The 16,966-nt window shown below is 37.4% G+C and overlaps 1 protein-coding gene across 1 annotated transcript; it reads right to left on the reverse strand.

Annotated features, from left to right (window-relative positions):
- Positions 1-10,721: 10,721 nt before the first annotated feature.
- LOC147863579 (ribosomal RNA-processing protein) lies at positions 10,722-14,255 on the reverse strand. The gene is made up of 4 exons (XM_087319119.1): positions 14,091-14,255; positions 11,977-12,082; positions 11,374-11,506; positions 10,722-11,220 (listed from the first exon to the last, which is right to left on the reverse strand). Exons 1-4 carry the CDS (start codon positions 14,228-14,230, stop codon positions 11,018-11,020), a joined length of 582 nt encoding a protein of 193 aa, XP_087175245.1. The 5' UTR covers positions 14,231-14,255; the 3' UTR covers positions 10,722-11,017.
- Positions 14,256-16,966: the final 2,711 nt, after the last annotated feature.

Raw genomic sequence — 16,966 nt, forward strand, 5'->3', positions numbered from 1 at the left:
ATGTCGTTCGGGTTGGATAAGTGACTCCCAAAGTTCACAAATGCTACTCGTGAGGGGTTGCACAATGCCGATTCAAGTAGAATGTGGCTATGAGAGAAAAGTGTGTAAGACTTGGTCATACTTGAAAAGTACGAGTGATGGTAACTATGGTTGAAGTTCAGTCTTCCGAGGTTAAACTGAGGAATCATGTACATAATGAATGGTTGGAAAAAGCCAGTGGTGTTGACATGGTACTAAAGCGCTCATTGAAAAATATTAAGGAGAGTTAGTTGAGGTTGACGCTTCTCAGGCCAAAATGCAAAATTCAAATCTCAATCATGGAAGGAAGCTTGGATGTTGACAAGGTACTTAGTTATTTATCACAAAGCAAGCATATTGGTGACCTAGTAACCAAGTCTAAGTAAGGCAAGGTTTCCAACCTTTATTTGTAGGTATTTGAGAATGGAAGGAAGGGGTGTGGTACCAACATGGTGTTGAATTCATCGTACGATGTAACAGAGGCACCCTATGAGTAAATTGGAATATCAAAATCACTTCTACATAGTAGCAAACATGTACCATCTCGGCTTTGAGCTTGTGCCCGACCATTTAATTGTATGATTCGATAAATGACATGTCACATGATTTTGTCATTCTTTAGAGCCACAAGGTAAAATTTCCGAATGTGCTTAAATACCAATTCATTAATTGATATGAAAATACTATGTTTGGTCACAAGTAAGCATTACTTCTCTTTTTCATACTCGGCGAGAGGGTCAATTTAGACCAAGTAAAACCCCAACTTGCATCTCCTCGAAATAAAAATACATTACACCCGATTTCTTAATTGAGACCCGATGTATGTATATTTTCCTAAGGATGAATTCCATGTTTCCATAGGTGAGACAAATCATGCAAGCTTGGCATTGCTCACTCCTTATAGGTTGCCTAGGCTTAATATAACTAGCTTGTCATTTGGGGTAGGGAGATGTACACTTCCACAAACCTATATAGAGATGTATATGTTTTTATAATTTATCTTGCTAACCTTGATAGGGTGAGTGAGGTTGTTCCTTGGTGACCCCATATCCATAGGGACATCTATGTCCAATACAAATGTTTGTGACACTAAGTGTTCCAAGGAAAACGTACGGAAAATGAGGATTCATATGTTGATACTTCATGGTCTCTACCCTCTACCATACCTAGCTAGTTCAATAGCATATAATTAACAACAAATCATAATCGTGTGACAAAAGATAAGGAAATATGATCTCTTTTCCACAAGAATTGCTTCACGTATAATGTTTTAGGTAATTTAACTTAGAGTAATCATATAGGAGGATAGTAGTGTTTTCCCATTCAATGGAAAATAGCCTATATCGCATGCCAAAGTTTTTTTCCTTATATATTTCTAAAGAAATGGTATTTGATTGAAAGCCAAAGACGACAAACTGCTCCAATGGTGCAACTAGTAGCAAGTTGTCCTAAATGCCTTTCCAAATGTTCCAACTTTTAAAACCAACTAGCTTGTGTTATTTGCATTCAATTCTAGTAGGGTAGACTTACTTGCGAAGGTTGTCAGTTTAACACACCCATAGGAGGGCAACTCAAAGCATATGAATTTGCTCTTCAATATGCTTATTCCAATGGCATGCCCATAGCCACCAATTTGGGGTGTAAGAGGTTTTGCTTCACGTTGGAGTTGGTTCAAGCCTCAATCATTGTCATAATTTATAATGCCCATCAAATACACATCCTAGATATGTCTAGCTCCTTGCAACGCTTTAGTTGAAAAAGGTCATGGTCATAGAGCACAAAAGGCCACATACTCATAAACTTGGTGCATGCACGAGCAAATAGTCTCTTTCAAATTGTTGCTCACTTGCAAAGAGGTTCACACATGCACAAATGAGCATTCTTATGAAGGAGGTAGGGTGCATACAACAAAAAAGGGATATTTCTCGAAAAGGACCATTGTACCACACATCATTGTTCAATGGGGATTATGTTGTAGTACAAATAGATGTTGAAAGTCTATGTGCGAGGCTTGGACCATGGGATAATCAGTTGTGCCATATTCTTACTTTCCTCAATCATTGCATAATATATGTTTCATTACATTCTCACCCTTCCCAGATTAAGAAGTCATTGCTCCTGGGTGGTCATATTGGGAATACATTCTTCGAGAAGCGATTGGTTTAGAGGAAACATTGAGGTGAGTGTCATATTAGGATGATGTACCCTTAATTTGATCACGTCCTCAGAAAGGAATGGAAAAGGGGGGTCCTCAAGAACCCAAAACTAACATGGAATGAAGCACATCAAATCTCTTTGACCCTCCAAAACTTTGAGGTATTGGCAAGCAATCTTGGATTCCCATTCTGAACCCTAATTACTCTAGAGTCTTAGTGTTCTCATGCATGTTGAATTTGGGTTCTCTTAGTCTTCATGTCCTTTCACATCATTTTTAACTTGTGGCATCATTGCTTTGTGTGGCTCCTAACATGTATAGACTCAAATTAGAATTATTTCTCTTACTTGGTTTATCATTGTCGTAAATTATTATGCTATCAAGAAATGGTTGTTGTGTCCAAATCCTTATACTTGCAAATGTGCTCATCACATCATATTGACTTTTCCTAAACCACACACCACATCGATGCATTTAACTAATCATCTCATGGTCTTCATATGGTTAAGACAACTCTTTCGCCTTCTCATGAACATTATTAATCAATGTCATAAGCAAGCATGTCTTACCCCATCGTATAATGTCTTTGAACCACAATGTTAACTCTCAATTGCAATATTCAATTTGAAAAAATCTTGAATATTGAAGATCACTATAAAGTCCACATGCACTACATGAAAGTATTCAGTTAAAGTCTTAGAAGTTATATTTGACCTCCGAGGATGTTAGTACATTTTCGTTCTCTCCGTCAGGATAAGGACCTTCATTGCTGCTCAACACCTCTCCGGTATTTAGTGCTTGTCTCCTCCAAATCATTTCTCATGACACCCCTCAAGGAAAGATGTTCGAGACACCCTTACATAGGATGCTCGCGTTTTTTTTACTTTTCGTGTACATGAAATTGTCACAATACTACAATGAGGAATTTCTTCTAGCTCTCAATTAATGCACTAAGATCAACATAGGATTTAACCTTTTTTGTTGGAATCTAAGTGATAATGGATCAAAACTCCACTCATCAAAATATGGTGCTTCGCAAGTTCCAAATAAGACATCATTTTACAATTATTTCAAGGTGATGTAAGCATTAGCCAAAAAGAGCTCCAATTAATAAAGCAATGTTACAACCTAACAAAACAACATCCAACTTTTGTATGAAATACTATACTTTCTAGTCTTTTATATTTAGTTATCCATTGCTAAAATGTTTGATTATCTATTTAGTATAATGATGGATTGTCAAGGGAATCAACCATTTTAGGTTTTAACCGAGGTTTCTTCTCTTTGGTATTGACATTAAAACGTTGCACGCCTGTAAATGATTTAAATTCTAACATAAAAAGTTTACTTAATTGTCTTCACTTCTATAGCATCCAGACCACATATGGATTGAGAACACCATACATCTCTTTGTGTAATTTTTGGATAGTAAAGTTTTGTGTAACCCTCAATAGTGTGCAATCTAGGTACTAAGTGAATGTGTCGTGTTTAAGTAAATCTTCTCAACCTTTGCTAGAGGATTTCTAGATTTTTCAAGATATTGTTTCCTTGCATTGATAACTAGTAAACATGTAGGATTGTTTTGATAAGTAGCAATCCTTTGATATTAATTTGTATACACACGCATGCACACAAGTACACATGTAGTGCCTTGCAACACCTCAAAAGCATCAGAGATCAATATATTCAATTTGCTTTCAAATTCCAATAAGAATGCATTGGTTTCACAATTCGACTTTGATCACCTCTGAACATCTTACATCTATTTACATCGGCACAAATTTCATTTTTGACCTCTTAGAGGATGTATCCATGACGATTACTCGTACGACAACAAATTTAAAATCCTATATCCTTTGAAAGGACTTAGGTGTGAACACATTCCAATGTAGTTGGTGTGTGTATGCAAGGGTAATGCAAACAATATATGTGGTATGCATGCAAGCAGGCATTCATGGCATTGTCAACTCGATCTCAAGTTGACAATGTATTTAGAAACATAGACGTTGTTCCCAATCTCCTTTATCTTGCTTAAACCCAAAAACAAGACAAAATTTAATCTTTTCGTAGGGATCTATTCACCTTTACTGCCAAGGAGCATGTGATAAACTAGGAGGAGCACGTGCTCCCAATTTCTTTTAGCTAACCGGAATCTATATTGACACATAAAAAATTACTTGATAATTACAATCACAATACATAAAAGTGACGAAAAAATATATTAGACTAAGTAACAAATGGGCCACGGGAGTCGAGTCACAATGAGTTCTAAAAGCGTGAGGTGTTGTAAATATATAGATGGATCATGGATCTCGGGAAAAAGGTGTTGGAAAGAAGTGTAAAAACTAGAAATACGGGCATAAGGTTCTTGTTTCGAATCAAGATTCCGCATATGTAATATGTATTCATAATGTCAAAAAGCGGGTGGATCCCTCCTACCCTAATTTATTCGTTTCCTTTGCAAGTTCCACACCTTTCCATTCATTCATGAGCATAATGTTAAACTAATGACACCTTCGAGCTAATATGTTATCCTTGCATAACTTTTCTGTATAAGATAATGCTACAATACCCACAAAGCTGATCTACATAAACATCTTTGTCCATCCTCTCAAGTGGAACAATGCTTGATTAATTTATAGTGCAAAAAAATTTTTGAAGTGAGCAAATCGCATATACCAATCCAAGCATGTCTTTATTTCTGGACGAGTTGTTGTGGGTCTAGTCATGATGGAACTTGTCTTCTAGCCTTATCCATCTCGCAATAAACTAAGAAGAGAATATAAATATTTTAACAAGCTCAAAAAGACATTGAAATGTTCGTCCACAAGAAAAATAAAATGCAGTTTATTCTTTTTCCATTTTGAATGGCTAGAGAGGGATCTCTTATTATAATCAAGTGCCAACAGTATCTTTCCATGATTTTTTATTATTGCCACGTTGGGAAGACCTTCCATTATATGGAAGAAAATAGAACCTCCCTCATGTTACGACATTATAACATTTCTTATATGATAAGGAGCATTTCACATTTGTTTGTTCATGTCAATTGAAAAGCTTGTTTAATCATGTGCAAACAGATTCTCGCACGCTGGTCCCCCAAACCCCTACATCCACCAATGCTTGAAAAACAATCGTATTATCAAGATAATCAGTCTTCATCTAGAACCAATATTGACATGTTGGAGGCATTCATATCATTCAAGCATTGTCCCATTTACTAATAATGCACGTGTAAGTTAGCCAAAACTCTTATTCTAAATTGCAAACATAATGCACTCCCAATGGTCATGTGCTTACACCCTCATGACATTATATTGACATTCACCACAATATCATGAACGCAAAATATCAAAACAACACATATAATGCAATGCATCTCAACATTTTAAATGTCCTTTTTCATTGACGTTCCAAGTGGACGACCACATATCAGTTGCTCATTCATAACAAATGAGGAATCTACACAAGATTGTTAAAGAAATTGGCCACTTGCATGTCTCAAAAAGTGATCAAACAAAAAGAGTAGAAAACAGTTTTTTTTACCAGATGATATGTTTGATTGTCCACAACATGCCATGCAACACAAATTGAACCTCACCTTTGAGTAAAAGAGGATGCATAAACAATAGGACAACCATAATTGGTTTTTATATAACAAAAGTTACACGCATGAATGACCAAAACAAATCTTAGTGCATTGCCAGATTGTGTTAGAAAGAAGGCATGTGCAAGTCCTTGTAAGCTTAACAGAGTGGTCCATCACCTTCTTATTCTTTGAACTCGAAAACCTCCAGCAGTGGTTTGAGTGCAAAATCACCTTGCCACATCAAAGGACTCCAATTTCATGACAAAAAAGAGAGCAAGGAATCCATTGTATTGAAAGAGAAATTGTAGAAAACGCATATCACAAGCACATGTCACAGGTTTCCAGACTTCCATACTTCACTCAACACCGACTCTCTCCATTGAAAAGATCCCATTGACATTGAAGGTAAAAACATCACTCAAGCTCCGGAGAAATTGTAGAAAACGCATATCACAAGAACATGTCACAGGTTTCCAGATTTCCATACTTACTCAACACCGACTCTCTCCATTGAAAAGATCCCATTGACATTGAAGGTAAAAACATCACTCAAGCTCTGAAGAAATTGTAGAAAACGCAGATAACAAGAACATGTCACAGGTTTCCAGATTTCCTTACTTCACTGAACACCAACTCTCTCCATTGAAAAGATCCCATTGACATTGAAGGTAAAAACATCACTCAAGCTCCGGAGAAATTGTAGAAAACACATATCACAAGAATATGTCAGAGGTTTCCAGATTTCCATACTTCACTCAACACCGACTCTCTCCATTGAAAAAATCCCATTGACATTGAAGGTAAAAACATCACTCAAGCTCCGGTTTGTCCATTAAAAAGTTCCCGTTAACATTGAAGATGAATATTACATTACAATGTTCCCATTTGCAATGCAGCAGTCATTTCATACTTTTATTATTTGAAGATATGCTTGATTTTCATTCCACACTTTTATTCAAAGAACAAGTGCCACAATGACTCCTAGTTCATATCGCAACATTCCGAAACATGGGTCGGGAACACTTCCTACAAAACAATGGTCCAAAATGTCAGAAACTTTCAAGTTACCTCGATCCTGATCAGTGGAGTGTGTTCTGAAAGAGAATCTATTTACTTCAATTATTATTGTCAAAGCTGCGTTACGTTGCTTTGCTACTATTTCCCACAGGCACACTAAAGAATTCACATAAATTTGGTTTTTGGTTATGGAATTGAACTGGGAATGATTATATTTTCAATGTTGGTAAGGGAAAATGCGCCACTGTTGGATTCATTTCCCTTCAAATCCTTGAGGACCTCAGTAATTTTAACTGTTTATAGTGTCTACAAAGACGCATGACAATCGTCTAGCAGAAAGATAACGCATTTTATGTGAACATCATAGGTCCTCCGACCCAAATTTTATTCTCGCGCGTACACAGCCACTGTAGACATGAAATGGGGAAATTAGGAGCGAATGATCCTAGTCAAAACTGTAAGCAAAGCTTAACAATGGGAATTCTACAGACGTTTCAGATACCAGGATTAGCAGATTGTGAAACGCAGAAATTAGTAGCGAAAGATCCTAGTAAAAACTGTAGGCCTTTTAACACTGGAAATTCTACAGACGTTTCAGTTGTCAGGATTAGAAGATTATGATATCCAGAAATTAGTAACGGAAGACCCTAGTCAAAACCGTAACCCTTAACACTGAGAATTCTACAGACGTTTCAGTTGCCAGGATTAGCATCTGACGCAAAAGCTTTATCTTCATTAAGGGACATTAATTTCCGGAAGGAAAAAAAGACCTCAAATCGAAGCGCAAGGATAAGCTCAGATCATCATAAACGCATGATTTCATACAGCACATCAAAGCTTTCAGGCTTACATTTTCCGACAGAGTTGGCGACATACTTTTGAGGTGTAGATTACACACTTTGTAGTCCTGAGTTACAAGATCATGGAACATAGGAAGAGCTGTGTCATGAGCTCTGTGCTAGATCTGAAAGGCAGGACATTAATATAGTGGTAGATCACAAGCACGTGTTCACAGATGAATTGAAATAAACTATTAACCACGAGCTGCACAAGAGAAACTCGACCACGCGCTCAAATCAATTTTCTGTCTAGTAAAACAGCATTGCAGAATGTAGCTAAGAAATTCTACGATCAAAGATGAGATATGGACTCTGTACATGGAACCATGAGCGATCATAGAAGGGTCGACAGGTAACGAGAAACGAAAGTCCTGAGTGAGAGGAAAGCATGAGGCATCCGAGGCAGGAAGCCTGCACCCAGAAAACCATGAGCTCATCCCCTCTGATTCAATCTAACAATCGTGTAACCGTTCCTCATCATAGCGACAAAAGGAACATGACTGCGATTGTCGTTGCAGAGCTTACGATTAGAAGCTGGAAAATCCTTGACACAGAACAACACACATTACGCTACATACACTCAGGCAATACGACAGATCGGAATCTGTTTGGAATTGATCCGTTCACATTCAGTGAAAAGAGCTACCAGCAGAGGTGCTACTACGAGCACCATCGCTCTTCCATAGCCCTAGACTATGAACGAGATAGCTTGCTTTAGGGGCAATTGAACACCTGTGTTACTCGATTGATTCGATTGAAACAGGTTGCCTGAAGAAATGCCCCGGAGATAAGAAAACAACAAGGGGAGGAGAAAAAAGAAGCACATCTAGCCAGGTCAAATGTACACGCGATGGACAAGAGCTATCAACACAGAGATCAAAGTCTCAGCCATAGCTCAGAAAATCAGGTGTAAAAAAGAGAACTCCTTTTTATCGGTTTAGGGACAAATTAACACCTGACGGACTCGATGTAGACGAAGATACAGGATGCCTGAAAAGATGTCCCACAAGAAACACAGAAGGTCGTGTATCGAATTTCGACCGAATTTTCATGGTTAGCGCAATCGAAGCCTTAACAGAGGCCCAAGAGCTGAGCAACTAAAGATCCATCCATGCGGAGCTCCGCTCTGTGTGGGATCGAGCAAAAGGAAGAAAAACCGCGAATGCAAACAATTTGTCGAGAAGGGAGGAGGTCATGGAGAGCTCTGCGACGCACGCAGGAAGCTCCTACCCCGCCTGCATAGCAGTGGGGTAAACGTAGTAGAGGGTTCTTGGCGATGAAGGCAAGCTGCAGAGATGTGCGTGGAAGAACGGATCCATAGCCATAGCTTTATAGTATGGATGGAGCATTGTTAGGGTTTCGTTAGGGTTTGTTGGGTGGAGGGTCGATTTACACAGGGGCCATAATAGACAAAGGGAAGGTTCTTTGTCCTTCCTTGAGAATTGTTAGGGTTTCGTTAGGGTTCGTGGGGGTGAAGGGTCGATTTACATGGGGGGGCCATAAGAAGATACATTGGGTTGGGGTCTGTTGTCCGGCTGCCCAGAAGAAAAGACCTTTGCGTTTGCAGAAGAGGCGGATTGGGCCCTAAGTTTATCCCTCGGCTCCATAACAAGAGGCAACAGTTCTGCTCTCCGGACCATTATGGGCACCTTGGTTTTTTACTTGCCCCCTCCTCTTCTTCTCCCTTGGTCTTATCATAAATAAATAAATAAATAAATGAGGAAGGATAATTATCTTAGGATTTGGAGGCAACTTAACATGGTCAGCAACACGTAGCCACCTACGTTGCGGGCCTCTGGCTTAAGACATAAATATGGGACTAATTATCTCATTTTATCGTCTCCTTGGTGGGTGAAACTCTGAGACTTTGGTGGTTCATTGAAGCTCTTTATTTCAAGGCACCTATCATCTACATCTAATCCCAACCAAGGTACATCTTTAGACCACATGTGGTGTTATGGGATGCCATTAGGATTTATGGATTGTCTCAAATCCTTTGCTCAAGAATGGTCAACACATAAAAGGCATTCTCTCTCGTTTATTTCTTTTTGTTCAATAATATCATTCGTTTGATATATTCATTGCAAGCCAATCGGAATAATAGATCTAAAGAACCTTAATATATCAAATTACTTGCATGTAAATTGCAAAATACATATGTGACGCATGCAAAATACATATGTGACGCATAAAATATTCATGGGGAAATTTGATGTAGAGTTGAGGCACTGTTGCATCACACAACAAAGGGGTGAATTCTTAAAATGGAACAACCTAAGACATGATTAATCAAAGAACTTGGTTTTGGAGCATGAGCATTCAAGGTATGCTCATCATGTCTTTTTTAATTGATTGAAATGCCTCAGAATTGTGAGGGTTTGCATGATGGACAACCAACATTAGAAGCCATTCCCACTCAAGGTTGAGAGCGGGAAGCCTCACATAGAGCAAGTCCACACCAACCTCTTTGAAAGGATGATGGCTGAAGTAATAAATAAATCACCCTACATCTTCCTACTCACATATTATTATTGCGAGTTGATGGATGAATGGATGTCTCTACTACTCATCTCGGCATTTAACATCTCTCCCCATTGTTGACAAATTTGTTGACCTTCCACGATTTCTTGCTTCTTGCACTAGTACCACCAATTTGGGGAAAAGGCACTTCTTTTTTTATATTCCTATGAATACATCCCATTGAGTTTGATCACCATCAAACTTCTATCGCATTATACATTATCTAACCGTGGTGCCTTGCAAATAGACCTTTCTTCCAAAACAAACATCCCTAGGAACATCCATGAGAATGGATTTGTCATGCAAAACCACCCATATAAATGCCAAAGAGGTAATACAAGGTAGAAAATATACACTACAACATCCAAGATACAATTAGTTAATCAGGTTACATCTAGAAGAGATGGGTTTATATGGTATACAAGCATTCGAAACTATGGTGTTGACAGTAACACTATTAAAAGCTCCCCTAATTAGAGGGTAAAACTATTAGAAGAGGGCATCAATCAATGTTCATGGGAAACATTAACAAAGTGTGATAACAGTGTCCCAAAAAGTTTGACAGACAATTCATGTTACATCATTTTGGAAGATTCTATGAATAATTAGTTGCAGAAACTAGATCATACAAGAATATAAAGATAATGAAACTGATAGAAGATCAACACAACCTTTGGAGAAAGGCAATTGAAAACCATTCATCATATCAAACTTTTGAGAAAAGGCAATTCAAATCCATTCCTCATATCAAGAAGCCCTTGGACCTCCAACTATTCCATTAGAAATAGCTTCGTCAGATGTTCGTATTCATTATACCATAGATGACAGGAACTTGTTATATTATGGTTGCATTGAAAGTTGATAAGGTCACATCACCGTTTATTTTCTGGGTTGTTTAAACCGATTAGAGCTCGGTGGTCTTCGTTTATCTGAGTTTTTCTTTGCGCTTAAGCCGCAAGCCTTTGGTGCAACTTTGCCAACTTCTTGCTTTGTCTGCACATGTGAATCAAAGTCCCTATTCATATTGATGCTACAAGTATTCACAATTGTTGTTATATCCTCGTCCTCATATACAACGGTGCCTTTGAAAACAAAAACAACATTTAGGAACAAGCAAATCACATAGGAGATTAAACAAAATTAACTATTGGTAGCCAATTAATGTTCTATTAGAATTAAACCAATACTAATTTTTTATTGGTTTGGACATTTATTTATAAAATGTTTAGCATTACCAATTTGTGTTTGTTCATGTTCAATTTCATTGGAAGCAAGTTCACTGTCATCAACATCATCCTCGCCATTATTAACACCTGCATCCACTCCTAATTTAGATTCTCCAGTTGCAAGCCTCAATGCAAGTCGTCTCTGGCATTATAAAAACCACGTAATACAAAATCTTGTTAGACTCATGATGAAGTATACATAGCCTCTCTATTCAAATTCGTGTTTCCTCTTAATCGTAATTGCCCACATAGCTTGTAGAAACCAATTGATATGCATTGGAATCATGATGACGTATACATAGCCTCTCTATTCAAATTCATGTTTCCTCTTAATCGTAATAGCCCACATAGCTTGTAGAAATTAATTGATATGCATTGGCTTCAACAGAAATTACATTGATATAGAGATTTATGATGATAACATCTTAGAGTAAGAGGAAACAAGATCAAAGTTAATATGTAAAAGAAAAGTGGAATACAACACACAATGTTATATGCTTTGTGAAGTAATGAATGGACATATATATATATATATATATGATAACCTTTTTAGTATTAGGGAAAAAAACTATGACTTTTTATATTTGATTAAGAAACATGAAGGGAACAAACCTCTTTTCGATCTTCAAGACGTTTCTGACGATCTTTCACCTGCTTCTCATGCTCCGCAATTTTCCTTCTTTTCTTCTTCCTTTTCTGGAATCCTGTTACAAATGATCTGTTTGGAGAAAGGAAAATAAATTTCTTCATGGAAGCAAGTTCATTACATATAATGCATAATGCATAAACTGAAGAATTTGCTTATAACAAACAATTCCTTACTACTAGATTGGATGACTATCCTACAAAATGGATTTATTCAGACTACAACATACATAATGAAAATATAATATTTCAGGTCAATTCAGAAATTCCACAGCCCTATTTCAACAATAAATAGCATTGAAAAATGGCAATGTCACCAGGACTTTTCATCTTCATCCCTATTTTATGATCTTCCACAAAGTTAAGACTGCCCTCGAATAAGCAAGCTACATTTTGGCAGCCTCTAACAGATGGTAAGGTATCTTCGAAACATTAACTAGTTTAATTTATGATATTCAATCTTCCAAAAACTAGTATCAGAAATCACATAACATCGAGTGGTTCTGAAAGACAAAATTTCATCTCAAGAAATAGTTTCTGAAATTAGTTTATTGTACAAGATAACGAACTTTGTTTAGATTGAAATCATTTCTGAGGATGCCCAATGATGTGGCTTAATATGGATGCCCAAAAAAAGATAATAACTACAGCACACATGCATAATCAACTTTGCCTTGGATGTTATGTCCAATCTAAGCTCAATTGAGTGTTACGGACAATGTAATGCATTTATGGCCCATGTTTTTGGCCATTTTCACTCTCCTGGGTTGCTAGCGGTGAACAGAAGATCAAGTGACCTGACTCTATCTACCAGAGAAAGATAAAGGATTGAATGAAATCAGTAAGTGACTCTATCAATCATCATTAAGCCCTCTTAATATAGAGAATACAGAGGTTATTTATAGAGAAATATATTTTATCCTTCTAGAGAGAGAGGTACGATTCGAACTTTGAGCCAACCAAAGAGTGAGCAAAATGGGGATCCAACATTATCTAACACCAGTGAACAGAAGATCGAGCGACCAGGCTCTATCTACCAGAGGAAGATAAAAGATTGAGTGAAATCAGTAAGTGACTCTATCAATCATCATTAAGCCCTCTTAATATAGAAAATACGGAGGTTAGTTTTGTTGGTTCAGCCTTATCGAGATAGGCAAAAAAACCTATGTGCTCTAAACTGATATAAAATTTAACTACTGACCATAGACTATTTATGCTTGTTAGCCAGAACTAGAGCAAACTCAAGATAATTTCAAAATAGTTCAAAAACATTCCTTGCAATGATTTCCAGGTCAGTGCTCTCTTGTTGTATCCATTTATACAAAACATCATTAATTTTCACGACAGCTCAAGCAGACAAGAAAACAAACAAATTCTAACCCACAAAGCCAGATGCTAAAGCCTGGATTCGTAATATAAAACCTAACTGAGACTTCAAGAGACAATACACTAGATCCTAAACTCTCAAAGGCTAGTACTCTGTACCAGAAACCCTTTAATAATTAGTAAACAAACAAAATATCAGGATCAGGGGCTAGTATTAAATAGTACCTGGCATTTTTTATTGAATATATCCTTAGACTCTGAACCTTAAATCCTGACTAAAAGTTCAGCTTAATGAGCTAATATTCTAAACACTAAAACTTTACAAAATAGTACATTCCCTTAATCACCCAATAATTCCAACACTAAACCCCCAAAGTATAGTACTCTAACCCATGACCCTAAAGGCTGATGCTCTGGACACAAAAAACTAAAAGAAACAATCAATGACAAGGACCCTACTAAACCCTCGTGGGATAGTCCTCTAAACACTTAACCGTTAAGGGCTAGTATCCTGAACTATAAATGCTCCACTAATTCCTGTTAAAATATGGACACAATCCTGGCAATGTTTTGAAAAGAAAACAAGATATCTCTCTCACTTTCCATCAGTCCCTTCTTCTATTCGCTCGTTTATGCCTTTAGAGATGTTAGTACACTTCTTCTTCTTCTTCTCTCTCTCTCTCCCTCTCTCTCTCTCTCTCTCTCAGAGTTTAGATATTCTCTCGCTCCCTCTCTCAGAGTTTAGATATTCTTACTTGCGAGCTGCGGGATCAAAGACGACAACAAGACCTTTGTTTCTTCGCGATCTCTTGGAGAGATGGTTTGCTATGGACCTCCTCCCCTCCCCTTCCTCCTGTTCGTGTTCATGCTCATGCTCATGCTCATGCTCCTCCATGGAAATCTGTCTCTGTCTCTGTCTCTGTCTCTGTCTCTGTCTCTGTCTCTGTCTCTGTCTCTCTCTGTTTTGTAGTATTATGTATGTAATCAAAAGGGCTTGTATTATGCAAGGTCACTAACCTCTTCTTCTACATACATGCATACAGACGTAGGTACATACATACATACGTCCGTATATGTATAGAGTCTAGACACACATACATGTATACATACATACACACACATACTGTGTGTATGTACGTATATGTACATACCTACAAGGCTACATGCATGCATGCATACATACGTAGGTACATATATACACACACATGTATACATACATACCTGCATACAGTACGTATGTGGCTTATCCGCATACCCTCTTGATGGTTTCCCACAATTCGTTATCTATTGCAAGCGGTTGTTGTTGGAAACTTTTACCCCCAACCCCGATGAGAGAATGACCTCAATACAACATTCTCGTCAACCCTACAAGATTCATTGTGCATAACCTTCGAGTATCTAATCATATGAATCCCCCAACATCAACCAAGCCTAAGACCGTACTGTCAATATCGTGGTCATGATTGTGATGATTGGGAATATGAGTCCAACCTACACTACAAATGAGTTGATTGCATGTATTATCATCTAGCCCTCCTTGCACAATTAAAACCACCCTAACCACCTCAAGTCTTTACTTTAGGTTTATTATGGTCGTTGACATGCTTCCATTATCAACATGTACATCAATGACTACAATGTGTCAGATGTAAAAATGAAAACATGTTAAAAGTTCGACATATTGGGAGAGGTGCCAATTTTGGCTTTGCATGGTGGACACCAACTCGATTGAGAACCTATTGTTCCATGTTGATGGTTGCCCTTTCCATGTCTCAACGGTCATCTTTCATCTTGCAAAATGTGAATACCCACCTTGTCCTTTAGGTTGACCTTTGAACACAATTAACGTTGAAAGACAATTGTCATAAGCTCCCCACAACTGTTCAAGTTTTATGTACTTTGAAGGTCATTCTTTTGTTCAAGATTGATGTACTTCAATTGGTGCAATTCTATCGTTACCAAAACATGCTAGTAGCCAGCATCTCAAATGTGGAAGGGTTGATGCACAAGAGCCAACAACTTTGTCTCTCACCAAACTTGTTTGAGAATAAGAAACATCGAATCAAGAAATGCAAACTTTGCATAATGATGCAAAGTACAACTCTAGTACATGTGAACCTATGATCTTACATTGATCCACAATTAGTGCTATTTGCCAAGGATCATGTGCCATGTCTTTGCCAATACCTAGTCAACTTGATCAACCACGAGGGTGTGTTTGCATGGTCCTACAATGACACAATGGGTTGGATCCTCAATTCTGGTGTCATCATATCATTTGAAGAAGATTTCCATGGCCTAATAATATAAAATGGCTTTATATGGAATCTAGCTAGACTGTTTTTGTAATTTAATAAGTATAAGAGAGAGAGAGCCCATATGGATGTAGCTCAATTGGTAAGGTTGCCCTGCATTCCACAATGGCATCTAGTAAATTAAGAGATATATATGAAGTAATAAAGAGGTGAGAGATTGTGTTTCAAACCCAATACATAGTGCTAATAGTGTAACAAAGTACCACTAGGGTAAGCTAATTATAATAAAAAAGAGAACGACAATCAATTAGACATCACATTCTCCTATTGACCATGTAGGCCTCTTTGGTTGCCTCCTGATCGTCTACCCAAGCAATTTGACCCTTAGGTGATGGGACATACCATTCCTTGTGTTTGGACTCCTTAGTCCAAAGATAACATTATAATTGTCAAGGTAGAGTAGAACCATGGCAACAACTTTTATGCCAAGAACCATGACCAAAGACAACTGTGGAGAATTGGAGTATAACCCACGATGATGACTTTCGTGTCCATACACATGGGCAACAATATTTCAACGTCATTTGTTTAAAATAGAGATGTAAACACGACATTCCATTACACACAAAGAATTGTCACGTCAAATAAACATATCCTAACATTTTGATTAATAAACAATCCATCTCAACAAAAACCATGTGCAACTTTTTAGTTTGGTTAAGACTATTGATTGACGGAACCATATGAGATTGGGCATGATTAGGGAGACTAAATTGGACAAAGATGCAAATAAGGTGATGACATTGCATGAAGAAAACAATAAATTACTTCCAAGATAAACATTCAACAAATGGGCTCACAAAGCAACAAATGATGGTTGGATGTTTAGAGAAACTCATTTGAAATAAGGTAGGAACTGTCATGAATCCGTGAACATTATGTGGCTTCACTTGGGCTTTAACCCAAGACCTTGTAATACATAAACAAGAACCTAACCATTAAGATAGCATATGATTATATGAGATAATAAAAGCTACTTCTTGTAATAGACTGATATTGTAAATGTTCTAGAATGTTCTGGACCTAGAATATCCTATAACATCTTAGGATATTCTAGGCCTAGAACATTCTAGAACATTATAGAAATCACTAAGTTATTCTATAGGAACCTATAAATATGGACATACAACCACATCACTACTATTGGAGGAGTTGAGGTACCATGGGTTTTTGTATTGTTATGTTGTAATAATATCGTGGCTTTTCATCTCGTCTCGTTGTTTTCATAAAAACATATGTTTGCAACGAAGAAGAAGAGAGATATTCATGACTATTGTGTTCGAGTGGATAAGATGACATGGCCTTCAAAACTATGC

Source organism: Azolla caroliniana, unplaced genomic scaffold (assembly GCF_043228905.1).
Source record: "Azolla caroliniana isolate FFs.n. ecotype wild unplaced genomic scaffold, voAzoCaro1.0.p SCAF_5, whole genome shotgun sequence".
Classification (NCBI taxonomy): Eukaryota; Viridiplantae; Streptophyta; class Polypodiopsida; order Salviniales; family Salviniaceae; genus Azolla; species Azolla caroliniana.

Excerpts from the sequence above, each read along its gene's own strand:
- LOC147863579 (XM_087319119.1), bottom strand. The coding sequence starts at position 14,230 with ATGGAGGAGCATGAGCATGAGCATGAGCATGAACACGAACAGGAGGAA. Across the intron at positions 11,507-11,976 it reads GTCTTGAAGATCGAAAAGAG|AGACGACTTGCATTGAGGCT; the intron begins GTTTGTTCCCTT and ends TTATAATGCCAG. Across the intron at positions 11,221-11,373 it reads ACATGAACAAACACAAATTG|GCACCGTTGTATATGAGGAC; the intron begins GTAATGCTAAAC and ends TTGTTTTCAAAG.